This window comes from Zootermopsis nevadensis, unplaced genomic scaffold (genome assembly GCF_977971745.1).
Source record: "Zootermopsis nevadensis isolate Lab colony 2312 unplaced genomic scaffold, Znev_1.0 Znev_ptg000020l, whole genome shotgun sequence".
NCBI classification, from domain to species: Eukaryota; Metazoa; Arthropoda; class Insecta; order Blattodea; family Termopsidae; genus Zootermopsis; species Zootermopsis nevadensis.
In genome coordinates, this window is record NW_028259152.1 from 1,953,512 (window position 1) to 1,981,264 (window position 27,753).

At 36.4% G+C, this 27,753-nt stretch overlaps 2 protein-coding genes and 2 long non-coding RNA genes across 4 annotated transcripts; 1 reads left to right on the forward strand and 3 right to left on the reverse strand.

Annotated features, from left to right (window-relative positions):
- Positions 1–4,215: 4,215 nt before the first annotated feature.
- On the forward strand, positions 4,216–25,048 carry Lmx1a (LIM homeobox transcription factor 1 alpha). The gene is made up of 8 exons (XM_087352216.1): positions 4,216–4,919; positions 14,086–14,314; positions 16,994–17,214; positions 17,538–17,674; positions 17,918–18,113; positions 18,307–18,414; positions 19,129–21,574; positions 23,001–25,048. Exons 1-7 carry the CDS (start codon positions 4,817–4,819, stop codon positions 19,365–19,367), a joined length of 1,233 nt encoding a protein of 410 aa, XP_087208342.1. The 5' UTR covers positions 4,216–4,816; the 3' UTR covers positions 19,368–21,574; positions 23,001–25,048.
- Positions 13,222–15,046, reverse strand: LOC147873255 (uncharacterized). The gene is made up of 2 exons (XR_015536025.1): positions 14,951–15,046; positions 13,222–14,293 (listed from the first exon to the last, which is right to left on the reverse strand). It is a non-coding gene; the product is annotated as an uncharacterized LOC147873255 (long non-coding RNA).
- LOC147873256 (uncharacterized) lies at positions 16,609–19,268 on the reverse strand. Its single transcript, XR_015536026.1, has 2 exons — positions 19,137–19,268; positions 16,609–17,158 (listed from the first exon to the last, which is right to left on the reverse strand). It is a non-coding gene; the product is annotated as an uncharacterized LOC147873256 (long non-coding RNA).
- On the reverse strand, positions 23,445–27,691 carry LOC110840462 (U6 snRNA-associated Sm-like protein LSm2). Its single transcript, XM_022085508.2, has 4 exons — positions 26,408–27,691; positions 26,257–26,324; positions 25,834–25,924; positions 23,445–25,349 (listed from the first exon to the last, which is right to left on the reverse strand). Exons 1-4 carry the CDS (start codon positions 26,408–26,410, stop codon positions 25,224–25,226), a joined length of 288 nt encoding a protein of 95 aa, XP_021941200.1. The 5' UTR covers positions 26,411–27,691; the 3' UTR covers positions 23,445–25,223.
- Between the last annotated feature and the right edge of the window lie 62 nt (positions 27,692–27,753).

Here is a 27,753-nt window from a genome sequence, read left to right on the forward strand (position 1 = left end):
GGTCAAGATATCCTCTAAAAGTTACGAAAACCGACGGTTCGATCCAGGTTTTACGAAATCCCGCCACGTCTGACTTCAATTTTAAGTAATTAAATGGTAACCTACAACAAAATTACACATAGGCTCTGTAACAGAATGTTTTGGTTTTGGTTTTCAAGAAAGCGTAAAATATGAATAGCGATATTATAATGATGTCGTAAATTGAAAAACAAACGGTGTCCCTCCTTGTAATCGCTCTTGGTGCAGATTTGGTTTTCGACAGTACTATCTACATCCAATAAGTGTTAGAGGTAAGCATTATGAAAGTTTGTTAGCTGTAGTGCATAAACATATCTAGAGTTTAAAGAAGCTACAAGCATCTAGAAATCTTTATGAACTCCTCAGCGTTAGGCTACGTTAGTGTTCTTTTAGCTTTTGCTATTTGATATCTTGCTCTGAATTATAGGATTATGGGCTTAGCAGTCCTAATATCGTATAACACACTTCACAATCCTCTTCAGAAAGTTTAATATGCAACAAATTCTTTATATTTTCTACCTAATATTATTTAGGTATCGTTTTACAATTCTTCTCGGGGTGGAGTTTTCTTAACCTGAGTTGGAATTTCAATACTTTTTCTGCAGTTATTAAAGAGATTTGGCACATATTACTGAAAGATTCTGTATTTTGACTAGAGATTCTCATTTTAACTAATTAAGATTTAACGTATGTTTAGCGTAGATTTTTCAGGCCTGCTAAGCGGAAACATGTTTTCCTCCGGGGCTTCCCCTGTTTCTCCGTGGCATCCCAACAATTACTCCATTCACACACAGAAGAAGTCAATGGCAAACCACTTCTGTATCACCTGCCTAAAAAAACATATATGAACAGGTCCCAGTCCGAGAAAAGGATGGATGGATCCTGTTCATAATATGTCGCCAACCTCCTGTAAAGGAGACGGCGTAATAAAGAAGAAGAAGCATAAAAATATCTCCCGCACACTCTGGAACATGGATGAAACTAAATTTAGGGTCATTACATGAAATAAAATTTAATAATCAGACTAGTAACAGTTTATTAACAAAGATGCCTACCTGAGTTTCCACTTATAACATAGGCGCAATCATAAACTTAGAATAATAAAGAGTAACACTAATTTTGGCTTGTCCTATACACAAAACAGAGGAATGCCTGTGCACGCAATGAGTGCAGTTTTGCGGGAAAACTGACCACTCCATACACAAATATTACCGACACATACACACAGCTACAATAACAAAATGTGTAGATGAACTATGTAATGGGAATTTAAGGCTGGTATTTTGTGGGGACGGCTGTGCTAGAATAGCCCTCGAACCAGTCAGAATCGACAGGTAACTGGCTGGAATGCCGTTGCAACTTCACGCAGGTGCCAAGAGGAATTGGCTGTTGAACCATATTTTGGCTATACCTGCAAATTTCTTTGAATGCTGAAATCTTGCGATTACACGCACAGGCTGCTTTTTGAAAGTTGTTATATAATTACTCTCAGTACTTTTTAGTAAGTTAAATATGAAAATTTCGATCCAAGATACCTGTTCCAGCGTCACTGAAAGGACACCTTTTATTGCTTAAAGTAAACCTGTTAACTGTTTAAAGAGCAATGGAAACTTATAGACGTATGTACCATCTACTCAAAAACTCTACATCGTGCTTCAAATGCTTGCTTATGATGGTTTTTTCATAATTTCGTTAATATCGTTACTAAAATTCAATTTTATCCCGAATAATAAGTACATATAAGTTACTTTTGACAGATTATTTTTAATTCTGACACATTCAAGCACAGAAACATTTGTCTGATGACCAAAAATATTCTAATTCTTTACAGTCTTCCTTTTGCCGGTCTCTTAAACATCTGCAAGTCAAACCCCCGAACAACTGACGTGTTGACGCTTCGGCCTGTTTACAGTGGAAGAGGTCGCCCAAGAATCGATACTTCTGGGCGAAAAGCACGTCAGACTAACACCAACAGAGCTTCGTGCTCAGTCAAAGACCAGGAAAAGAATTTACCTGTACCTTATGAAGGCATGACAACCTGCATTTTTTGCCGGCTAATTTAAAAATTCCCCCTGTACATATATATCTGATAACTTACATGTAAGTATTAAATGATTACATTGTTACAATAGAGTAATATGCCTACCTTGCACTACTCTCTATTACACTAGACAGAAACTGCAAATTACTTCTACAACTGACCGAATAATATTCTTTCGTGTTTTAATCTCGACCAGTAGAGTGGCCATCTGAAGGAGTTCCGTGGTTCTGCATTCAAAATGCACCTCGTACATTTCATAATTCTACATACAAGTTAAATATGAACAGGATTTTTTTAACAAGATTTCATTTTCTCATGGCGACAATTATTAAGATGCTGTGCCGTGTAGTCTCCTAGAAGTTGAATAACGTTTACGATATCGCCCTGATGTTTGGCGGCAGCACAAAGACCTCAGAAACGTAGGTCAACGTCTACACTACGCGGCGCAAAACCCCAGAAGACCTGCTTCATTTCATAGTCAACGTGCTACAGCTTTCGAATGATCTAATCCTAAATATTCCGAGATGCTGCATCAATGTCCCCTCAGCAACTACTCAGCTGTTTACTACGTTGATGAGTCCCTACCCCCAATAACCAGCACTCTCCCTCGGCGAATGTCATTCAATACTACACAGACTACCTCGCCTGCTAAAGTCACGCATTATTGGCTTATATGCTTCATGTCCCAGATGTTTTTCAAGAGGCCAGAATAAATACAGCTTTAAGCTCATAGGACCGAACGGGGAAGAATAGCAGATAGACTACGCGGGGCATGTTGTGAAGCGCTGGGAATCTCCATTGAGTCTCCATAACATGACAGACAGAAGTACGTTTCTCATTGTATTCGCTGAAATATCAGCCAGAAGGGCCAGATCGAAGTGGCCAACCTAACCCCTTCCGTTTCATTTTAGACAGAAAGATTATCGTAAAACTAAATCAGACTCTTATCTGAAAAACGTCATCCACCTGATGATAGAGGCATCAAGCAATCATAAACGCTGTAACAGACTGTCAGTGCCACATTCTGGTCCTATACAGCTATAGCCTACGATACAGTTTTCATACTTACGGCATCTTTGATTCGATTCTCTAAAAAAAAAAATGCATTTGCCTATAGTCGATCCCCAGAGTATATTTATTGTTTCCCTCACCGATCTACACATATATGGAAGCAGAAACGTAAAATGGTGAGATTTCAGTTTCTTGCAGCGATGAATATGAAGATGGCTGTTTTCTGCATCGTGAAGTCTGACAGATACTGACCGACGTTTCAGAGACGCTTACTACCTCCATCATGAAGACGATCGCCAGACTACATGACGCAACATCCCACAAGACAGGCATCTTCAGAAACTTAATATGATCACGAAAGTTTCATCAACCTAACTCTCGCAATCCGACATTCATAACCACACTCAATAGTCCATGGAACAAACAGTGTCATGTCTTAGCATAACCGTTCTTATTCTGTGTCAAAGTTACATATGTGGCGGTTATGATGATGATTACGGAAATAAGGTCGCACTTGCCTTGAACGGGACTTGAAACCTGCGATTACAGAAACCTAGGTTACGCATTAACTACTGAAGTCAGACACGTGGTCTGGGATCATCTAGTTAAAACCCAACAAATAATTGTGTCAAATCATGCAGATGATACATGTTCGAAGATTAAGTGGACAGAACGAAAACAATCTATTTGTAAGATTCCTACATCCAGCACACACTGAAAACAAAGCGATTTGCCGTGCATACCATTCTGCGACATGTCCCTCCGTCCCTCCTGTACAAACTGCGACAGGGCGGGGAAATTGAACCCCCTCATTCCCACCAATCCCATTTCTCTGGGTGGAGCCTCGCACGTTGGGGGAACTACTTTCTGAACGCGGATGGAAACTTGTTTGCTGGATCCCACGTTCATAAGACCCCGAGACAGTGGAGTATGCGCAGTATGAAGATTCCGGAGGGAGAAAGAGGGGATTCCCCCCCACCCAGAAGACAATCCACGACATTGGAAGGGGTTTCAGATGATGGGTCTGGGAGAGGGGAGAGGGAGGAGAATTCTGGTCCATGGGCGGGGGTGGAAAATATAGAAGGGGATGCTGTGTGCGAGAAGATTTTGCGATGGGTTGGAACTTTGTGTCGTGTGTGTGTGTGTGTATGTGTGTGTCATGCTGTGTACTGTTGGAGTGTGACAAAGCAAGGAAGGAAATCACACGAGTTAGGGAAAAACAGAAAAACAAGTCAGCAGCACAAACCTTGGTGGTGGGCGCTTGTGGCAGCTCAGGACATGTTGCCTTGACGCCCATGTAGACTGGGGTAGTGGTAGTGGTTTCGGTCGTGTGGTATCGTGGTTACACTTCTAGCCGCCGAAAACTTTCCAGCGAGAAGACACAAGCACAACACTTTTAATCTCATACTCTTCCCCTAAAGCAGACGTCATCAAAGTAGTCCCCCAGAAACTTACAAGACATAGCAATGTGCTGGTGATTAAGATGACGACAAGAAATGTGGTGAATTTCTGTGATCAACGATGAAGTTTTGACGTGCCCAGTGTTACCAGCAGAGTTGTAAAACTACTACGTTCTCTAAACTAAGTGTCAAAATTCATATACACAACCATTCAAAGTTCCAACAAATTAGACTGCTTAAATGTCTTACAGCTTACTTTAATCGATAACTCAACACAAATGTGATTTGGCGAAAGTGTTTTAAAGTGTCATTTTAAACAAAACTGTTTGAAACATCTCCTACATAAATGATTGAGTTTTATAATAATAACAACAACAATAATAACTACGAGAAGATGGTGCAGGATACTGACTTCCTCCAGTCAACACATCCATGTAATGGGCGTCCTGGTAAGTTACGTGCCAAGTGTTTTCTGTGGTCCATATGGTGCAGATTTGCAATCCAAACACTGTGTTAATATTTCATTCTTGAACGTCAGTAAGCCTAGCTAATTTTACAAGGTGAATAAAATTAAAATAAACAGACGAATTTATAAGAAACGGTACAGCCTAAATTAGATTAATAACTCAGACCAATGGATATTGGGAAATACAAAAAATACTAAACTGTAAACACAATTAATAGCCTATAGGCCTAAATTTAATTTTGGGGAGTAGTCACCTATTTCGCAACATGCCCAAGCTAATACGTATCAATTAAAGAAACATGCACTAAGAAAGTATTACGACGTAGGTATGAAAGTTATCTGATGTGAGTTCATGCCGAATTTACCGTGTACGTGGAATCAATTTTAAACTTACAGACATGACAGATTAAATTTCAAGAACTACAATTGTAACTGTATAGGATACAATTGCAATTTAGGCTAATAGGCCCTATATTCAGCTTAATAGGAACGTAGATTTAAACACGAGTTACGTTTTGCGTTAGGTCTACAAACTACATGAAATTGAAATTATAAGCCTTTAAATACTAATAACAATCAATCAATACTGCTACGGCTCTGAAACTGTGTACGTTATTGAATGATTCAGGTTTTGCATTCTAATTTTAATGTCTACGTTGTTAATGCTTGGTAATTGCATGACGATTTGATGAATAAAGTAACTGGGTTTTTTCTAGGCTAGTGATAACAAAGTTGGTAGTCTATGAAATAAAGATGAACTAGGAACAATAGTAATTTAGACTGCTACGTCTATTTCGGTCTACATATGCCTGTTTAAAAAACTGTTCGAAAGAAGATTAATATAAATTGTTATTGCAAAGATTCGTCCTGTGTAGTCAACAACGCATCAATATTTTCCAACGTAAATCGAAGCCATTCACAACTGTCGTAATAACTGACCATTTCAACTAAATCTGCATTGCAAATTCAAGACATCAAGAAACTTATCTTTCACATACTTCAAGAAATTAGCGTTAAAGACCCTGAAGAACGTTTAACAATTTGAATTTTATGTACAGAACCTGTCATAATATTTACTAAAGCTTAAAAGACCTGGGCCATGTACAACTTCTTTCGTATTTTTAGTAACACTATGGTTTGAAAACAAAACTAATTTGTATTAATCGAAGACTTTCAATGAGTTAAGGGATAATTTGTTTAGTTCGTTATAAAAATAATGTAATAACAATATAACGTATGCTTAGTATATTATCTGGATATCGTAATAAATGCCAATTTATTTGTATTGGATCAAGTCGTATCAATGAGAGATAACTAATTAAGTCGAAACGTTTATCAATCCTAGTACAAGATCCGGCCAGAACTCATAAAGCCTAATCTACTACTGCACTAGTCCTACAGATCTTTTGTTGTTAATATTAAGTTATATGTCAATGTAATTTTGCAGATTTTTTATAAAATAAAATTTAGCCATGTATTAGCGTAGCAGGCTTCTGCTCAGTCATAAAATAGAATCCTACTCGACTCTGCGTCTTCTGTGCTGCCTTCAAACTAAATATTATAGCCTCAATGTTGTTAATACATAAGTAGTATTGTTATTTTCCTGAAAGTAGGCCTATATGTTCTGTCTACATTACGTTCACCGTGAATAACATCAATTGTTCGCAACTTTTACACGTTTGAAGGCTAACTGATGGCTTGTAAATATCTGGTTGCGCAATACATAGGCTCATTTATAGGAATTAGTTATCAATTTTCATACAGAAATGTAATATTCCTAGCTCTAATGGGTCATCGATTACACCTATCGTGTAAAAGAATGATGGTCCTAAATGGAAAGTTCTTATGTAGGTACTGCCATCATATTGTAGTTTAACCTACACAAAACTACCTTAATAAACGCTTTAGACCTATATTTTTGTCACATATCTCATAACACGTCATTTCAAGAGCCCCATATATATATATATATATATATATATATATATATATATATATAACGGCATTAGTCACCTCAAAAATTCACTCTTCCGCCATACTGTCATTAGGCTATTGGTGTGAGAAATTAAAATACACGAAGGCAGGTTGGCATCGAACGACCAGACCCCTAAAGTTCATACTAAATCTAGTGTAAAGTGGTTAATTGGTCGAAAGGCTTAAGGCTAACACATACAGAACAGGATTACCTGATTCCCAGTCGGCGGGGCTCTGTGGAATGCCCTCGTTAGACGCACGTGGTAATAAGAGGTTTGACCCTGCAGTTTTCAAAACTCATCAGTTATCATGGACTTTGCATCAGCAGTTATAGGCCGATTGACCTATCACAACATAGAATGGGTCATGTCCTAGTTTTACAAATAAGGAAAAATAAAGTAATAAATAATTTTGAAGACAGGTGGCAACTTTACCCATTAGCCTACGGACTAAATAAGAATACAGTCCATATACAAAGTATTCCAGGATCAAAAATCGATACGAAAGTTTATTACTATCTACACAAAATTTCGCCGCTGAAATCTTCAATTAGATAAATCAATTCCACGAAGTCTTATTCTATTTATCTACGGAAAGTTTTTATATTAAGTTTCCAAATCTTCTGTTCCCTACACGTTTTCCGACGAAAGTTTTGTATTCATTTCCCCTCCTTAATTTATCGCCCCATTAAAATTTGGTAAAGAGCAGACTTGCAGATTATGCATTTAAAGATCATGAAGTTATAAATTGATAGTAGGCTCGTAAAATACTGTCATTTTATCATTTTAAAGACCTTTAAAGATTTAAAACAAATAAGATACCTTCAGATTTACACATGCTACGTATTTTGTTCAGATAAACGCCCATATTTCATAGTCAGTCTATCTTCGACAGTAGACATTGCCCTTGCCCTGTAAAATAATTCAGAACTTTACCGAGAAACACCGTCACCCAGCCGAAAAATCGGTCGTCCCAGGAAAAACGAAAATGTAGAGAAGCCACCCTTACTATGACGTCAAATACGCGTAATTCCAACTTGGCACGCCACTCCGCTCTACAGTGAGTCTGCAGAGAAGGTCCTGAAAACGTAGTGTTAAATTTTAGTTGATCGATGACCCAGTCCAAAACTAAGTTACACAGTATACCTATAACTACTGTTTGTCTGCGAAGTCCGCGAAAATAAGTTGAGCTGACTGCAGGGTCAAACCGCTCATGGCCACGTGCGTCTAACGAGAACATTCCAGAGTGCACCTCCAACGGGGGAAGGGAACTTTAATAAATAACGGAATATGATCCTCCCTCTACAAAGAACACATGCTTTACTTTGATGCTCGTTCTTATACCTCACGCGAGGACGAACGGTTGCATTATTCATAAACCAACATTTATATCACGAAAATGTCTTCTCCTGTCTGCGATGACAAATATAAAAAGCTTTGTTAATATTCTAAAACGTATAACATTTAGATCTGGAGAGAAAAACGATATACAGAAAATATATATAAATCTGTTTTCTGGGTTACGGTAAATGCGCAGGCTGTATTTCTGACGTTTCGGAGATACTTACAGGTCTGCTTTCCCAAATTCCTGAATGGTAAAACTAGTCGGCCACGTTCCCCTTAAACATTCCACCCCTCAGATAACAACAATATCATCAGAGACTGCCATAGCCAAAGGATGGTACCTTAAACTAAAGAATAAATTCAAATTTTAGGGCTAAAACTTGTAGTCACTTTTTGAATAGTTCATTCACAATCGTATCATTACTGTCAGATAAAGTAAACGTATGACACTTTTAATGTTGAAAATTTTATTTCGGAAATTCCCTTATATGCATTTATGCCTTATATGCATATAAGACTGAACAAATATACAACGGAAAATTTTAAAATCAATAATGCCGTATGAGATCCACCCTCCAAATACAGATTAACATGCTTCTTTATGTGTGTTCATGTGCCTTTCTCCAAGAGCAAATCAAATTAGTTACGCAGTTTAACACTGTCAGTGGCGGTTCATCATTATGTGGACGACAGTGTCTTAAGTAGTACTCGAGTGACAAATCCTTGCACGTCAATTAAAATAAAAAATAAAAACAAATGAGCCGATTTCGGAAACAGTCTATTACGAAGAAATATTGGTTAATGCTGTTTAAGGAAATAATCGCTGTTAATGACACTCGTATGAAACACATAACTCAATGGAACAGAGAAACTGTCAAGATATCTCCCGCGTTTATAGAACCAGAATGTTCATTACCGTTTTCACAACAGCCAGTTACCGACCTCTATGACGAGCTAGATGAATCCAATCCACACCTCCAACATTCCTACGATCCGTTTTAATATTATCCTCCTCTCTGCGCCTAGGTGTTGCCAATGGTTTCTACTATTCAGGTTTCCAAACCAAAATGTTGTATGTAACATGTCTTGCACAATCTGAGAGTTGAGTCAGGTCCCATAAAACATCGAAAACGGCCACATGCGGCCCGCGTACCGCGAATTTTACATAACTGGTGTTGATGAACCAAAAGGTTATACACCGAGGTTCTAAGTAACACCAAAATGCATCAATGCGGAAAATTCTTCCGTACTTGGAGAAACATGTCAATATTTCCCTTTTAACCCCGTATAAACGCATTAAAATATGTAATCGAATTATAACCACACAAAATATTATTCTGAAAAAGAAACAGAATTTTCACCGTGAGGAAATTTTTAACTGATTTTGAAAGGAATGATTTCCGATTAAGTATTTACTTAATCTAGGTTCCTCAAATGGGAAGGAGTATCTTGTACCTACATGACGTTCTGTCTGTCATGATTCTATGTAATTACGTGCTCATAGCCGTTATAGTTCTTTTCAAAAGAATGCAATCCAAAAATGTGGAACAAAAAATATCTCCGTTATAGCACGGCTCTCTTTAAAAAAATCCAATACCGACTGCTTCCTGTATTTTCAGAAGCTCGACTTGTGAATCCAGACTGAATTCTGTTCATCTCACACTTCACACCCTCCGTTCTTCTTTCCCTTAAGAATCTGCATTGTCAATATCAATATATTTCTCCGTTTCGCAAGATGAAAAGATGTCTTCATCCGAAAATACTAAGGGAAGCAAAAAAATATCATTCACACTTGCTGGGAGACGAAGATTTTGAAGGGATTCATATCGCACACACGCACGCCCATCCCCCAGGCAAGCAACAGATGTAGTACAGACTTCAATTTCTAGACGCAAAAAGATGCAGAAGGCAAGAGAATCAAGTGAACAGGCTTCTCTCGTTGGAAATGATCAATCATTATTAAAAATGTACAACGAAAATGTTGGTCTTACTTTTTAGCCCTTCCACTTTCCTCCATAAACGCTCTATGCCTCAACCATCTCATACTCCTTGTTTGATCATCCTAATATCTGGAGATCATCATACAATTTTCTCCAGTCTACTGTCACTCCACGCATATTTGGTCCAAATATTCTCCTCGGAATTCTGTCCCTAGACATCCTCATCTGTGTTCTTCCCTTAACGCGAGAGAACAAGTTTCATACCTATAAAAACAGTAGGTAAATTATACTTCTGTATTTTTTAATCTTTCTACATTTTTAGGTAACAGACGACAAGACAAAATATTCTGAACTGTGCGGTGGCAACCATTCACCAAATTAAACCTGCTCTTCATACCCTCGTGAAAGCAGTTTTCATTCGTTACAGCTGTTTCCAGATATTTCAGCTTATCCACATTTTCAAATGATTCATTGGCTTCCTTTGTATTACGATTTGGTCCAGTAGTCTGGTGACGAGTCATGAACACACGATTAGTGCTGAGATTAAGTGTCTCATGGCGGGGAGAATGTCTATTGTGATCTTATAGATTGTGGCACCAAATAAATGCACACTGGTCACTAAATAGAGATATTCAAATTCTTCGTTTCTTACAACGGCCTAATATTGAAACGTGTGGATTATTTATCTGCGCCAACATAAAACAAAAAATACGCTTACACCGGCGATTACTGGGGCTTGTCATCTAAGTTCTAGAGCGGTGTAGTCTGGTGGTTTAATAATGTTTCAGAGGTCCTTGCTGCGTCCATCATCAGGACGATGAGTGTCTGATATTAATAAAATATAAAAGAATTTTCTTCCGAAATGATAACAACTACATCCAACTTCCACGAATGAGACAACCCACTTGTGTGATCTTGGATGAAGACTTTGTTCTTGCATTTTTAATGGAGCCAGTATCATTCCAGGCATGAATATGTGACAGGCCAGTCACATACCACCGCTACAGATTTACTGAAGCGAACCGGAATACTAACGTGGTATAAAGTCCAAGAATTGTAAAAGTATCCATTGAGAAGTCATTCATCTGTAAGTGCGAATCGAAGGGAGTTTGATGGTGGTGTGATGTGTTGACTGATGTGGCAGCACTCTCGCTGTCGAGAGCCACAGATGAGGGAAATGGAGCCGCTGAATCTCGAGGTGTCTGTCGCTAGCTAAGTGGTGCCCTTCCAGGAAGTTAGTTAATCACCCACGCGTTATATCCGAATAGGCACAGAGGTTCTCGTAACTCACTATGCATATACCAGAAAACGTTTTCCTTGTACCTGTCTCTCAGCTGTAAATGCAAAGATTTTCACCCCACCCCCCACCCCCCTCCCCCAAACCCATCAGCCATCAGGAGCTAACTGTAATTAATGCAGCAGCGGATAAACATTCAATGATCGTCATAAGGTACAAGTCGGTTGATAAATACTGTTCGATTGTATTTTCTTTTGATTTACCATTTTTTTCATCTAAACCACAAAGATTAAAACATATCTGTTGTCTCATCTTGTGTAACGAACGTAGAGTGAAGGTAGAACTTCAAAGATATCTGACGATGTTAAGTTATGACGGGTCCAAAGACCCAGCAAACAAAACTGTATATTTTTAATAAACGTTTAACACGTACCTAGTAAAAGTAAAGTAAAGTTTGTCCCACTATACGCCATGTAGGCATTTGGGGTGAGTGGAGGTATAGCTCCTCTCTTCCTTGACCTCGGCACTAGATGGGGGTGAGTGGTCAGCATCACGCCCCGGCCGGCTTTACCCCCGGGAAAGGACCCCGGTACCCATTGTAGAGGAGGCTGGGTGGGCCCCAGAGCCGGTCTGGACGCAGAGGCTAGAGGAAAAATCCTCTGCCCCCGTCGGGGATCGAACCCCGGCCGTCCAGCCCGTAGCTAGTCACTATACTGACTGAGCTATCCCGGCTCATAACACGTGCCTAGTAGTAATTTTAAATTAAAAATCATCTAATATGTCAATACCCGGTTATCTCAATAATGAAATTTGAATTATTTTATTTTATTTGCGAACAAAATTAAGAATTAATCGTGTTAAAGACAACTGGACCAGGGAATTTCTATATATATTTTGTTTAAAATAAGATGGGTATCTATACTTACTCACGGAACGTTCGGCGACGATATTCTTCCATGCGCAATTTCTACAATCAAAATACAACCTCACACTCTGATGTAAACCAGCTATTGAGCAACTTTCTTCCTTGGCCTGATATCGTGGTCCCTCTTCTACCATAATTCTCTAGTTTGTTGCGCTGCATAAAGGTAATTGCATCACAATGAAGGCAGCACAGACGTCACATAGCCAATTACTATTCAAAGCTTCTACCGTATCAGTGGGTATCATCCACATTATAGACCAATGGCTCGTGTGACGTCATCTTGTTAATTACTCCGGCAACTTAATTGGTCCAGGGTTCCAACAGAAAGAGGAGATGAGGAGGGTACGACACATCGAATTAACCTTCCTCCCTGGTGTCGTCATTAAACGGTGGATAATTACTTTCAGCTTAATCAACTCCCTCCTTCTCGTACTGTTACTACTGTACTGTCCATATTTCTGTGCCGCGTAACTTTATTGTAATGTTGTGTAGCAAATGGGACACCACCGTCTCCCTTATTTGATGAATGATGTACACCAGACTGGATAAAGTTCGAACAGATCTTTTGATGTTCTCGGATCACAAGAGAAACAGAGGCGAAAAAGGGTACTAACGGTTCTTTCAATATTAAACTGCTCCAGCTACAGGCAACAGGAATTAAAAGATGTAAAGAAGAGGGCGAACATGAGCTGTAAAATTCCATACAAGCATTCGTATTTTAAAACATTACATTGACGCCTTAACAACTGAAAACTTACTCATACAAATTTATAAGTGTCAGATGAAGATGGCTGTCTTCTGGATTGTAGCGCCGTGATTCATGATTCATCGCCCTGATGATGGAGGCAGTAAGGAACTCTGAAACGTCGGTAAACTTATACCAGACTACACGGCGCTGCGATCCAGAAGACAGCCATCTTCGTACTCACCGCCGTGAGAACCTAAAATCCTACTGTCAGCTAGTTTCGTATTTCGCCTATCCAGTACAACTGCACTGATAACACGACTATCTGTCTGTAGACAATCAATCATTCAGACAATAAGTTAATACGTTTGCACACACACACAGCTTGTCCTCCGTCATGGTGTAAATGTTTTGTCTGTATTCTTTACTTAAGAACTTAAAGGCTACACGTTTCACGCATTGTTATTGAATATTAAGCTCTTGAATTCTGATAGAGGATATTAATTTATCCTTGTCTCAAATTTTGAAGCTCCTCCAAAGCCAGGAACTCAGAAACAAAAACAAATCCTACAAAAAAAAACTCATTTTTACATTAAATATTTCTATTTCAGAATATGTACGATAGTTAGTTATTCACTTTTCAGTACTACAAGACGCACATTGGATATCTGCATTCGTAAAGATTTACTTTTGGAGTATATTCGTTTCTACTGGTAAAAATTATTTGTTCTTACGTTCTGAATACACCATTTAGAATGAACCCGCATTAAAATTAATTTCTTTAAGCGTTTGTCTTTTAAGTAACAAATGTCTGCGTCAATTCCGCCATTCTCATCATCAGGGTAATCATCGCCCTGATGACGGACGCAGCAGGTTCCTCAGAAATATCGGTCAACTTCTACCAGACGACTCGGCGCATTGACCCAGATTACAGTCATTTTCATGACATAGGATAAATAGAAGACAACTGACGAAGTATCAAACGCCCTCTGTCACCACTATGACTGAGACTTGTTTTTAATATAATGCCACCATCTTTATGCAGATGTGGGTGCTGGAGGCGTCGGCGTGGGAGGTGCTACGACGATCAAGTGTGAGAAGACGTACGAAGTGTGTGAGGGCTGTGGGCAAAAGATCCACGATCGTTTCCTGATGAGAGTGGCTGACGCGAGCTGGCATGAACATTGCTTGGCCTGCAGTGAGTGCGGGGTTCTCCTCAGCCACTCCTGCTACTGCCGAAACGCCAAACTATACTGTAAGGCGGACTATGATAGGTAAAATACATATAGCTTCACGTCATACGTTTATTTATTTTATTTTGTTTCATTGCATAGACTGATAAGACGAAAGCGGAAAGACTGTTACAGTATCAAATGGTTGCCTCAAATAGATATTTATCAAATTCCTCAAAACTGACTCATATAAGATCAATTTTAATAATATCTCCAATCTGCTCCTACCGTCTTCGTCGCTTCAGTTTTTTTAATCAGAATATTATATATTTACTTTCACGAATTATTAATTAGAAAAATAAATGTAATCCAATTATTTCGCATTATTTCATAGCACTGCCGATTTTGTGCTTTGCTTTGCTTCTAGACAGATTATCATTAAATTATTTTCCAATTTATTGAAAGTTGAATGATCTTTTAGGTCGATATACAAACTGATAATCATTTCGATACACCCGGACCTGTTCAAAATCTGTTGAAGTTCACATTTAAACATAATGTACTGCCATTAATAAAAAAACAATTGCCCTTTTAACGCATGCGGCTGGCTGCTGGCTAACAACCATGGATCACCTAGTAAACTTACTGCTCTCACCCTTCCGGCAATTCCCCAACTGTAGCATATCAAAACATGGCCTTCGCATTACAGTATCAAGTTGCTCAAGACTCATGACTCACCTGCCTTTCCTTCGGTGAAATGATTTTAAAACACTTTTGTCACTTCATCACTTTCACAAAACAATTATAACACTAACACAGCCCTTTTAAGTTTTCACTTGCACACAAGAATATGTCACTAATACGTCACAGCGGATTACCAACATATTTGAATCGAATTCTCTCTTACTATCCAACTTAATAACTTTTAAAATGGAAATTTCACTGCAGATGGCAGAGAAGTTCAAGAGATCAAAGTAACTACGAACTCGTACATTGAAGCGTAAAGAACATCTTACTACTGTATTGAGTGCCATCTGTGGAACAACCGGCAATATTACCAACATATTACGAAACGAACGACATCTATCGATCTAAGTTGTACACATGAACAAATTAAAAATGGGAAAGTTCAGTTCAAGATACTTTGTAAAAAATTTCCTTCTTCATTCTCGAGTCCAAAAGATAAAAATATGCAAAAAAAAATTCCCGTTGTATAATAATCTTATGTCTCACTCTGAGGGAGAAAAATTAATTTGTAGAATATTTTGGTCAGATATATGAGAAAGAAAACTACCTTTTTTCTGATATTATCTAAGTGATGAATTAGATATGAATCGAATTATTTAGGACTGAGGATATGATAATGTTCTGCTTGGTCAGAGCTATCACTTGCCTTATAGGGCGATGACATGTGTATGGAGTAATGGAGTATAAAATTGAAGAACCCACCTCCTGTGTAATTTAATTCACCATAATGAAGTAAACTACAATTTTTCCTGTTCATTTGTTTGAGTGTGAAATTTTTATCTGTCACCTGAACAGAACATCAACTGAAAGTGTTTAAAATTACCGTCAATTTTCACTTATTTCCTTAAACATTCATTTACAAATTTAAAAACATAACCTCAACTTATTCATGGATTGTCCAGATATTCTTTCATTGAACTAACAAGAACAATGACACATCACTTACTATAATTCATTTGAAAGTTTAGTCTTTCCAAGTACTTCTGTCTTTTCATAAATACAAGACACACATAAATGCTTATTACATGTTCTGGAGAATAATGTAATATTGGCAGCTCTACTGCATACTTCGAAAAAAGTAAATATTAATGCTTTCCTATTTGAAGGTACAGGAAAGAATACACTTTAACTTTGTAACTGTCATATTAAAGAAAATTTTTGTTTTGCTAAGGTAAACAAATTTGCAAACAATGAAACAGTTTACATGCAACAAAAAACAATGACCATATTCTTTTGTCTCAGATCCTGTACCTAACAGTCTGTTATTTGTTTTAGTTCTCTTTTACCTTCTGAAATGGTATTTAGTTTCTGAGATGACAGGTCTCTCGAGGAAAATTCTTTCCGTATCACCCATAGTAACACAATAACATCTAGGAAAAGAATTTCATTACATTCTAGATAAAGTTAATTCTTATAACAAGAAATAAGGGCTCATTAGGATCTTCTTATACATTCCAGACATACTTGGAAGTCAATAAATATTACGCTATGAACCAAAAACTAATCCACATTAATTACTATCAAAATGTATTGCTATTGTTACGCCATCACATCAACTTTTATAATGGAATAAACTACACAAGAATTACCCATTCCAATTTGCTTATGACGAGCTCCTTGACCAGATGTTACACAATTAATTAAGCCAGTGAAAGTTACATAACAATTTTATTGCTTTGCTTTTCACGTAGAATAATATTATGTTAAAAATGTTCTTTAGTTCATTCGCTATCCCATCAATCATCCACCATTCTTCATAAGTATGTTGCTTTAAAGAAATATTCTTTTGTCATTATGGAAGACTAATGTATTGATACTCGAGTGTTTAATTCAATATAGATCTGCAACCTTAATAAACTTACAAATAATAACATCAGCTGAGTAACTTAAATCTTTAAGGAACTGAAAATATTACAGGTGCAATGCTATAATTATAATTCTGGAAATACATTTTGAAAATATCCATAGCTTTATGACCAACCCAATTTAAATAAATATCGCTTTCTTGGTGACTAGTCCGCATTTGTATTATAGGAAGTTTGGTGTGAAGTGTTCGAGATGTGGAGACCGGTTGCTGCCACGTGCAGAGGTCATGCGTGTCCAGTCACATGTGTTTCACCTTCAGTGCTTTGTTTGTGTGGTATGCTGTCAACCTTTAGTGAAGGGTGCAGAGTTCGTGCTCCGAGGTGGACAGCTCTTCTGCAAACAGGAGTTTGAAAAGGAACTGTACATGATGCAACAGGCTAGTCCATCAGGTACAAACAAAATCATGTTTTTTATTATCATATTTGCTATTCTGAATTTATGAAAAGTCTTTTATGTTATCTATGTCTTCCATGTATTTTTGATTGGATTTCCTTTTCTCAAAATTTCAGTGTATCTTAAGCTAAGTAAAGTGTTCGTTGTGTGAAAATAAGACTGAGGGACCTCATCAGTGCCCTTATATGGCTCAAAGTATATGAGATTCAAATATAAATGCTGTTTTAGCAACTTTTATGGTATAAAAAAGTTATTTGCTCAGTACAATTTTAAACAGATTCAACATTCATGCGTGTCTCAAGATTTTTTTATTTAACAGGTGACGATTTAATAGATGAGAACAGCAGACCAAGGGATGGCAGACGAGGTCCGAAAAGGCCAAGAACAATCCTTACTTCAACACAAAGAAGGCAATTTAAAGCTTCATTTGAAATTAGCCCTAAACCATGCAGAAAGGTAATAAAAATCCCATGTACATTCACACAACATATATTTATATATTATGTATTCCTACATTGTAACAAATCTGACATGGGTAGTGAATTATTTATTAAAAAGTTGCTACATCCTTCGTAGTGCTAGACTGACATGGTATTTCTGCAACATAAAAATCATTATTAATATTATCATCTTAGCAAGACAGGTTATTTTAACTAAACAAACAATTAATTTGATCTCACTATATTAACAAATGCACAGGTGAGAGAAGCACTGGCAAAAGAAACAGGGCTGAGTGTCCGAGTAGTACAAGTGTGGTTTCAGAACCAACGTGCCAAAATGAAGAAGCTACAGAGGAAAGCAAAACAAGAGGCAGATCAGAAATCTTCAAGTGATAAGGACAAAGACAGCAAAGATGAAAAAGCCATCAAACAAGAACCTGCTTCTGGAGACCACAGTATGTGACAAACTTGTCGTATTATAAACAGAACTTAATCCTTTGCTTGTTCCCATTATATTGTTATCTAGTGTTGTGAATACATTATCAATTCAAACCACTTCTGTTGTTTCTATACTTGGAACGCAATATTATGACGCACAAACATCTGTCCCTGTATGTTGTACTTATCATTTCTTGTTTTTATTTCCAGATCATTATCTTGGCCTTAATGGACTTAATATGCGAGACACTGGTGATGCAACTTACACACCATCAAGTAGTCAACCATTAAATCCCAACATTCCCTATTCACCTGATGGTATGACTGATACCTATTATAATCTCATAATAGTATTTTCCAAACTAAGGACCATACAATCCATTTGACCACAAACTAATAATAATGATGATGATAATAATAATAATAATTAATCTAAACACAAATTTACACACAGTTTTATTATTAAGTTGTCTATTATAACTAGAAATTTTGGGCCTGATGCACAGAAACCTCCATTCACAGTTCATTGGACAAGGGGTCATTAATACTTTTTATATGAATTAGATTGTTAATATAAGATATATGGTGGGAAACAGCCTTCCTCTAAAACCCTCCTTGTCAGTTCCTTACCCCACACAATGCACATAACAAAATCCAGTTTAAAATGTAAATTTTTATGTAAATCAACTTGAATATGTATTCATCACTTGTTCCGAACTCAGTTTTATTAAACACAATATAAAAATGTAAGACAATAAATCAGGCTCTGGAGGTTTGTTTCTAATAAATTGCACTGTGGAATTTAAATGGCACATCTACCAAATATCTATAACTATCTATAACTACAGTTCTATGTTAAAATCTCCACTGTTCATGTCATATTCTCTGAGGATGGCAGTTGTCAGTAATGTCTATTGAACATGTTGCCAATAAATTGTAAATACATACTATTAGAGAAATATTTATCTACAAATAAATATACTTCAATAAATAATAAGATATAATATTCATATGATATCCATTTATTTGCAGATACGTACCCTACACATTCTGGTGAGAGCTTCTGCAGTTCAGATATTTCATTAGATGACAGCACCAACTTTGAACAACTGGATGAAGGAGGATCTGACACACTGTCACTTCAGAACCTTGACATGCAAGCGCCGCATCATCCGCCGCAATCAGAAAGTCTTCTGCCGAGCATTGTGCAAGTCAACCCCATTGACAAACTGTATCTGATGCAGAATTCATATTTCAGTACTGAGCAGTGAACTAATTGAAAGAATAAACCAGATGAACTGTTTCTTGTATTGGGTAACAGGGTCCTAATTACAAAATTCTTATACTCATGTAACTTAAACCACAATGAAGGAATGTTTACTTGGAATTCTTATATTAAAAAGAAATCATGATACCATAAATGTATTATCATAAACTGTACTAAATCCACACTCAAAATTGTATTCTGACTTTAATAGGGCTTTAACGCAAGATTCTAAAACATTTAATACTGACAACTCATTTTCATTGTGATATAGATATAAGTATTAGAATGAGAGTCATTTTTATGTCTACTGTGAAACAATATGAAGCAGAATTAGACTCCTTTTTCATGAATTCTATGGCTTATTCAAGCTATAAATTGAAAATTAAATTTTAGTACTGTATAACCTAAAAAAAAATTACAAAGGGGACTCATTTCTTAAACTAACACAAGTGTATTTAATATGCATGGCAACAAAATAACAATTATTTCAAAGCAATCATACTTTGTAAAATACTTCTGCTTATTTAAGAAAAAGCCTCTAATGACAGAATTATGGAATCCACTTATTTTCTAATATGCAATCCAGCCTTTGTACGTTATACACATTTAAGTTTTCAGTGTTGTCAAACTTGTTGTCATGATGTCTTGATAACTTAAATGATCCAGTAAACATTATCATTGTCTACAATTGTGAATACCATGGGCTACATTTGAATACTTCAGTCTGACAACACATCAAATTGGTTGTAACTCCAAAGGTGAAGTTTCCAGTTAGATACAGCCAGTCCATGTTTCTAAATAACATGATCTTTTTTTTAAAAAAAAAAAAATGTGGAAATGTTTTAAGAAGAAAGAAGATGCAAAAGTATAAGAAAGCTGTAGTTTATAAGTGTTATGATTTTTATTATAGTGGTCTCAAATTTGGGAGATCAGAAAGCACTGCTTTTGTTACTGATTTTCAGTAACCAGGCCTATTGCTATGATGGAGCATAATTTGGGACATGTGAACATATGCAGGACCCATTTATGACTTCTACACACTCTTAAAAATCATATTGTGTTACAAATATTGTGATGATTGGATCAACAAGATTTAGATTTTAAAGATATATTAAATACAAATAAAAATATAATTGGCTGCACATTTATTCCAGCTCATATTTTAAACAGCAACAATAAGCTCTATGTAATATGAAATTTGTTCCAGAATTGTGACAAAATACATTTCCATGCCATAAAATAGTGTGAATCTGTAAACAAGGTCAATAATAGCCAAGCAAGAATAGATATTAATCAATTTATTCTTTGGTGACTTAATTATGCTTTTTCACCTGCATAAGTTACCCCAGCATAACATGGCAGGACCAAGTGCAACTATACAAAGACCTCAATCAGAACAGCCAATCTTTTGACCAAGATTTTAATCACATCTTCAATCATACCAAATGACAAGGAATAGTGTAAAGCTATAATACATGAACATATTAGCATGGACACTATAATGTCCCTGCTTAATATATCCTCATTTAATGTTTTATTTATGTAGTCCATCCCAATTATCAGTGATAAGTTCCTTCCATTAAGGTTTTCCTCAGTGAAGTATTCATAACTACAGCCTCCAGCAAGACATTAAAGGAAGATTTCATTACTATAGTGCATAAACTCACATATGTGATAAAACAGATGTATGCACATGATTACCTACAGTGCTACCAGAATATACTAGCATGTGTGAATGCATATTGTCATATTTATTCTTTTCTCCTCATAGGTTTCATTTATTTCCATATTTATGTTCAATGCTTCTAATTTCATACACATTAATTATTTTATAGAAATTAAGCATTTTTTTTGTACATCTGAAACACAAATAACTGTACCTATGATAATCTTATGCTTCAGGATGTTTCCAAACTTCATCCCACTGAGATTAAATAATCATATTTATTGCCCTCACAACAAAACATTGTACGTCCTCAAAATTAAAAAAGTTAATTACTATGCTATCTAGTAACTTAAATTGCAGTGGAAAACCTGCAAACTACCATTAATTTTCTCAGAGAAACAAATATTTCTTATTCATTATATGCAAGTATTTTGTACTTTTTCATCATGTATTTCCCTTCTTTCTAATTTTGATTAAAAAAACAACAAATTTTAAACTACTAAATACATTCGGTGGGAGGAATGTGGGTGAGAAGTGTTTGAATGGTAAGTTGCAAGAGATTGATTACCATTCCAAACTAATTTTGAAATGTCATGTTCAGATTTGTGCACTGCAAACTGAAAACCATTCTGTTGGAAGATATTACCAGTCAGTCCACTGACCTGAACTTAAGATACTACATAACACTTATTGTGCTCAAATATGACACTAAACAAACAGAATATCAACAGTCCTTTGCTTTTGGCTTGTGTTCCAACTAAAAGAACACGTAAATGTTCTGCACCTTTACTGTATGTGTACTTACCCTGCTGTTTGCATGAAGTATTGCTTTATGTATAAATAACCATCTTCTGTAATTAGATTCCAGAAGAATGCACAATCATGTCAGGTGAGTAACTAGTGCACATGTAAATAAATATGTTCAGTTCCTTATAAGTAATCCAATGGCACACTCCCACTTATTTCAGGTCATTATGTTTGCAAAAATTTGTTCAGACAGATTGTAACTGTATTGTGAAACATGCCCATGAATAAGCACTTGTCCTCTGCATTCTGGTGACATGATAATTCAGGGACTTACAGAATGTCTAAACCAATTCAGATTGGTTTTTATTTTTCAGCATACAGTACTACCAAACTTAACCTAAAATTACATTATTTTTTCAGATTTGTTTCCTGTTTCATTATCAAATGTAATTACCATCACATAAGATTTCACAGTGACTAAAATTTACAAAATCCTCTTGTGTGATCAGCCACATCAATTCAGAGCAAAAGTCCAATATTTCAGAGATCTTCTCTTAGTTTATCATCATTCAATGATAATATACAGAAAAGTCTCTGAAACATTGGACCTTTACTATGAACTGATGTGGTTGATCAGCCAAAACAATTTTATCACTTAATTACCATCAGTTACCTTTCATCAAATAAACAGTTTTTCTCCAATTAATAGTTTCCATATTCTCCATATTTTATTTAAGTTAAAGGGCTGCAGTGTGAGAAACTTAAAATGTAAAATTAAAAAATAGTTCCTCAAATGTTTATATGATTTCAATTTCAGTGAATGAATGTAATTCTGATTATTTATGTGGGCAACAAAAATGTCAGTGAGTTACAGAAGACCTGAAAAATTTGCATCACTGGTAAAGACAAATTAAATACTCATTACAGTCTGTAATAATTTATCCTATGTCAGAAAAGGTACTGGAACCTATGTACATAAAACTGCCAGAAATGTATTTTACAATATAATAAACTGCATCTTTTTATTTCTCCCCTCTCCATCTCCTATTTTAAACAATATTGTAACATTTAAAATTGGATCAACAGAGCACTTAAATAACAATACACACATACTATACACAATGTACAAAATATATTAATAATCAAGAAACTGTGTTGCCACATGAATTTCAGTTTTATTTTGTAAGTTTGGCAATGTAAATTATGTGGATTGTGATCTTCTAGATTGTGTTGTCTGCAGATGGTTCCCATTTTGGAGGAATACTGGTGACAACCTACAAGAGTACAGGATGTCACACCCAAGACCACAATCCACAGTTTCATCACCACAGAAACCTAAAATCTAACAAAGTAACTGATTCATGCCCAACAAAACATGTCTCTCTCCACTGTCACCTATGATTTGTGCAACACGTACCTTTGCCAATGAGGAACTGCTTGACAACTGCCTTCATCACCAGATCGAGGTCCATGTTGCTCCTAGAATATTCAAATATGTCTGGAAATAAATGTTATGCCATGCAGTACAGTGTATCTGCATGACTATGGACCACTTTAAACATTTATTTATTTACAGCAATATACATAAAATATACCAGTTCCTACACATCTGACAGAAATGTTATTCATAAATCCCTAATTCAATCAAAGATTTAAAATGATAAGACATTTCTACAATATAAATTTTTATTGCCATTTACAGTTGTTTAGAAATACATGGAAAAATATAAGCTAGTCATGCCTTAAACTGATTAGTGAATTTAAATGATACTTGGAAACGAATGTATCTAATTCTTACTGTTAAATCGTATTTACTCTCATAGTTTCTGAACGTTATTACGCCTGCAATGAATATAACACAAAACCATGTGGACTACAGAATCATAATATTCTAGAAAAAAAATTTAATTTCCTTGCAGTCATTTCATCTAAAACCAAAATCAATATTCTTGATTAATTCTTGGCTTATTTAATGGCATTTTATCAGCTATTTGGGTTATGTACCATCAAATGGTATGATGATATGAAAAAGTTAAATTGCAAAATATATAGACAAGAGCAGCAGTAGCTTACTTTATAGTATTTCTCTAACCTTTACCTGGAGGAACTAACATAAACCATAACAAAGGTATGATAGCCAGCCTCCAAACTAAGGTATGAACACATATGATTTGAATATTAAACAGAAGTATCAACTACTTGATAATGACATCAAGCATCTATATCATTTAAAGATTCAAATTTTGACTACCTAACTGCTCAATCTCTGCAAAATATTTCATGATTTTTGTGTACAATACATATTATTATCTCATACACTCACTCACACATACATTCCTTTTTTACCAAAAAAATGCTATGTAGGAAAAAATAAAGTTTCTGATAATGTAACTGTTGTTTTACTCATTATGTGTCTTCCTTATACCGGCTTTACAATTTATGTCTTTCGAGGCGCGCCCACACCGCGCGGTCAGCTGGCGATCTGTTGACGTGGGCGGGACTAGTCCGTGTTCTTCCCATGAGTCACAGGCGAATCAGTTTCATTGCGTCTCTTGTAGCGGATTGACGTTGATAATATGGTGTATAGTATTAAGTGTGTCCTTAGTCAAAACATATGCCAAATATTCATCCTACGGAAGATGCCGCCGTAAATTTTGCAGACATTTTCCTGGTGTAAGCGTTCCTAGCAGGCTCATGATAGAGAGCTTAGTAAAAAAAATTTGTAGTACAGGATCAGCTTTGGATAAAAACAACAGGAAACGACAATTCATTTCGGCAATATCCCAGAAGAGCTTCGTCGAGTATTTAGAAATATGTTAACAAGATGTGAAGCTTGCCTGCAAGCACAAGGAAGTCACTTTGAACATCTTTTGTGATTTAAGGTAAGAACAATTAATGTAATAACATGTATCAGTGACGAGAAACACTCGCAGCTCCCTGTTACTAGCGGCACTGAAACTGATTCACCTGTGACTCACAGGAAGAACACGCACCAGTCCTGCCGACGTCAACAGATCGCCGGCCGACCACGAAACGCAAGCCACGCCCCGAAAGACACAAATTGTAGACCCGGTACTTCATCTAAGAGTTATGTCATCTAAGATTTAACAATAGCTGAAAATAAAAATGTCACATTGTAAATTTTATCACCACACTATAAAACATAACTTACAATTTTTCCTTTGCCTCGCAACATACCTTTCAAACTGTTACAGTAACATTAAACTTCTTTCACCTGACATTCAGAACAGAAAATAAATAACAGAATAAAAAGTCCATTGCTGCATTGCTTCTGCAGGTACTATTCCAAAGCTTACCTTTCACTCAGTCATTCTCTTGTATATTTAATGAGGTTTTGAATAATTCCATTTCCCAGTCACCAACACAAAAAGTGGGCAAAAGGTAACGAGTGGTGTTAAAAAATGAAAGGCAATGACTTTGCTAACACTAACGAGACTGTACAGCTGCTTCTTTCCTTGCAGCATCTTGTAGAAGCTGAGTGTCTACTTCATCAGCTGGTAACTGAACATAACGTACAACAGAGCCACGGATGAAGCAGTTTTTCACTGATAACTGAAAAGACAAAATACAAATTATTTAATTGAAATTTATCTGAATATGTGGGCTTGTGCAAATATTTTCTGTCATAACAATTTATGGACAACTATAATTTTTATTCAAAATGTTGATCATGTGAGTACTTAACAGGGTACCAACAAAAATGTAATCTCATATGAATTTGTGTTAATCAAACTAAAAATGGTAATATCATAAATATAACTGATGCATATAAATGTTTCTTCTTTATTTAATAGTGCAACTGAATAAAAATTATATGTCACATAATAGAATAATTAATAAACAAGAAAGAATGAGGAAGAAAGCAGTTATGGTCCACTGAACACTAGAATAGTAAAACGTGAACAAAAGCATACAGAAGGAAAACTTAATCTAACTTAAGCAATGAATAAAATGCCTGTGGAAAAGAGCATAACAACTTCTTTCCTGACTGTAGGCCAAATGTATTTACAGTACTGATTTAACATTAGTTACTTACCATGTGGGGATATTTATCTGGATCTGTGACACTAATATCCGTCAACTTTATGTTTAAGTACTGGTCAACAGAATGTAAGGTGCCACATATGCTGAAACCATCAAACAAGCAATTGATAAAGGATGCAAACATATATGGCAACTGCTCTACAAAGTCGTTCTACCACTTTTAACACATCAGTTCTATTCTCCAACAAAATGTTCCATAGACATAAGGATGTAGGATTAGGTTAAAGGCTTTGAAAATTTAAAGAGTGAAATTGTATTTTTGTACCTCTGTAAAACATGCAAGTATTACATCATTAAAACATTTTTATACTTGTTAACGCTTCTTAATTTTCTTTTGTTTACAAAAATACATCTTGAATATACAACTACCAATAAGCAAGTATGGCAACTTTATGATAGCTGTAACCTAACCTACCTCAGATCATTCTTCAGCTCCACTACAACGTCTTTTCCCACAAGCGACTTGAAGAAAGAATAAAATAACTGAAAGAGGTACACAAGAATAAATTATATGTTTAAAAATATAAGCCAATCAACTGTTCACCACAACCAAATAAAGAATTTACCATTATAACCTACAATACCACATACGCTTCTATACGTTTTAAATACTTCCCACGTTCCTCGTAAATATCTGCTACGATAGCAGGCTTGCCAACATGATAATAATTGTCTCACTTAGTAAACCCACGGTTACTACATAATCGTGAAAACAATGACAATTTGGTTTTCTCTAAAATCCACGAAAATGAAGAAAAATACTCGAAGATGGTTAAAAAACAAATAAAGTATTTTTTCCCACCACGAGTTACAGGAAGATGAGGTTTAAGGTTCTCGCGGTGGCTGTAAAGCCGTCCTTTGTAATTTTACGGGTTGTGGTTCCCTGTCGACCTATATGTATATATGAAAGATTTTGAGGATTTTGTTGCGGTGTAGGTGCCCATTGTCAGCCACGGTGGTTTAGCTGTGGCCTTGTAATCCTGGGGTATCGGGTTCGATTCCCGGCGGTGCCCGAATTTATAACTTGTGTTGGGCAAGGCCGTGGTCTAGGCAACACGGAGTTTTCCTCCGGGGGCTTCCCCGGTTTCTCCGTGGCATCCCAACAATTACTCCATTCACACACAGAAGAAGGCTATGGCAAACCACTTCTGGATCATTTGCCAAGAACGTATATGAACAGGTCCCAGTCCGGGAAAATGATGGAAGGATCCTGTTCATATGGACCTGTCGTCAGACAGAACACTAAAATAATAATAATAAATAGGTGCCCATTGTGGTTTTGCGGATTGGTGCTTTGTAGATTTAAATATGAACCCCTCAAATAAAATTAAAGAAATTAATCTGAAAAATATGATCCGGCGCCGCAATGTACCGTGGACAACACCACCGACAGGACCAAACTTTTAAATCCGTGTTGGGCACAACTACCTAAAAGTCGACACAACCTACGAAACCACTGTGGACATATGTGGAATTTCCCTCTTTTAACTGAACACAGGTACACCAACTGTGCCTCTTACTATTCTTGCAACTAGAATGACATAAAAACGAAAATTCCTATTGTGGATAGCCGATAACTCTCTAATTAGTGTTACGTTTTGCGGGACACATACAATGGTTTTGGTGGGCTGCGGTGTACTTGGGAGTGTAGTTAGGATGGGGACGATGAATGATTTGGAATTTTTTCAGGAAACCTCTTGGAAAACGTCCACTTGGAAGACCGAGAAGGATGGATCTTTGGACACTGGTTTTGAAGAACAGAGGAGGCTTGAGCCGGCTCAGGAAAGTGTCCAGTGGAAGGTTTTGGTATTAGCAGTGTCGGACGTTCAGATTGTGCTCCTGCAGAGTTAGTTTAAATTATTTCCACTTGAAAATGTTATCTGTGCAAATTAGCATTGTATATTCACTGTAT

Coding starts and splice junctions, on each gene's coding strand:
- Lmx1a (XM_087352216.1), top strand. CDS start 4,817: ATGATTGAGTTTTATAATAATAACAACAACAATAATAACTACGAGAAG. Junction 17,675..17,917: donor GCCCTAAACCATGCAGAAAG/GTAATAAAAATC, acceptor ACAAATGCACAG/GTGAGAGAAGCACTGGCAAA. Junction 18,415..19,128: donor CATTCCCTATTCACCTGATG/GTATGACTGATA, acceptor ATTTATTTGCAG/ATACGTACCCTACACATTCT.
- LOC110840462 (XM_022085508.2), bottom strand. Junction 25,925..26,256: donor GAGCTGAAGAATGATCTGAG/GTAGGTTAGGTT, acceptor TGATGGTTTCAG/CATATGTGGCACCTTACATT. Junction 25,350..25,833: donor CAGATAAATATCCCCACATG/GTAAGTAACTAA, acceptor TTGTCTTTTCAG/TTATCAGTGAAAAACTGCTT.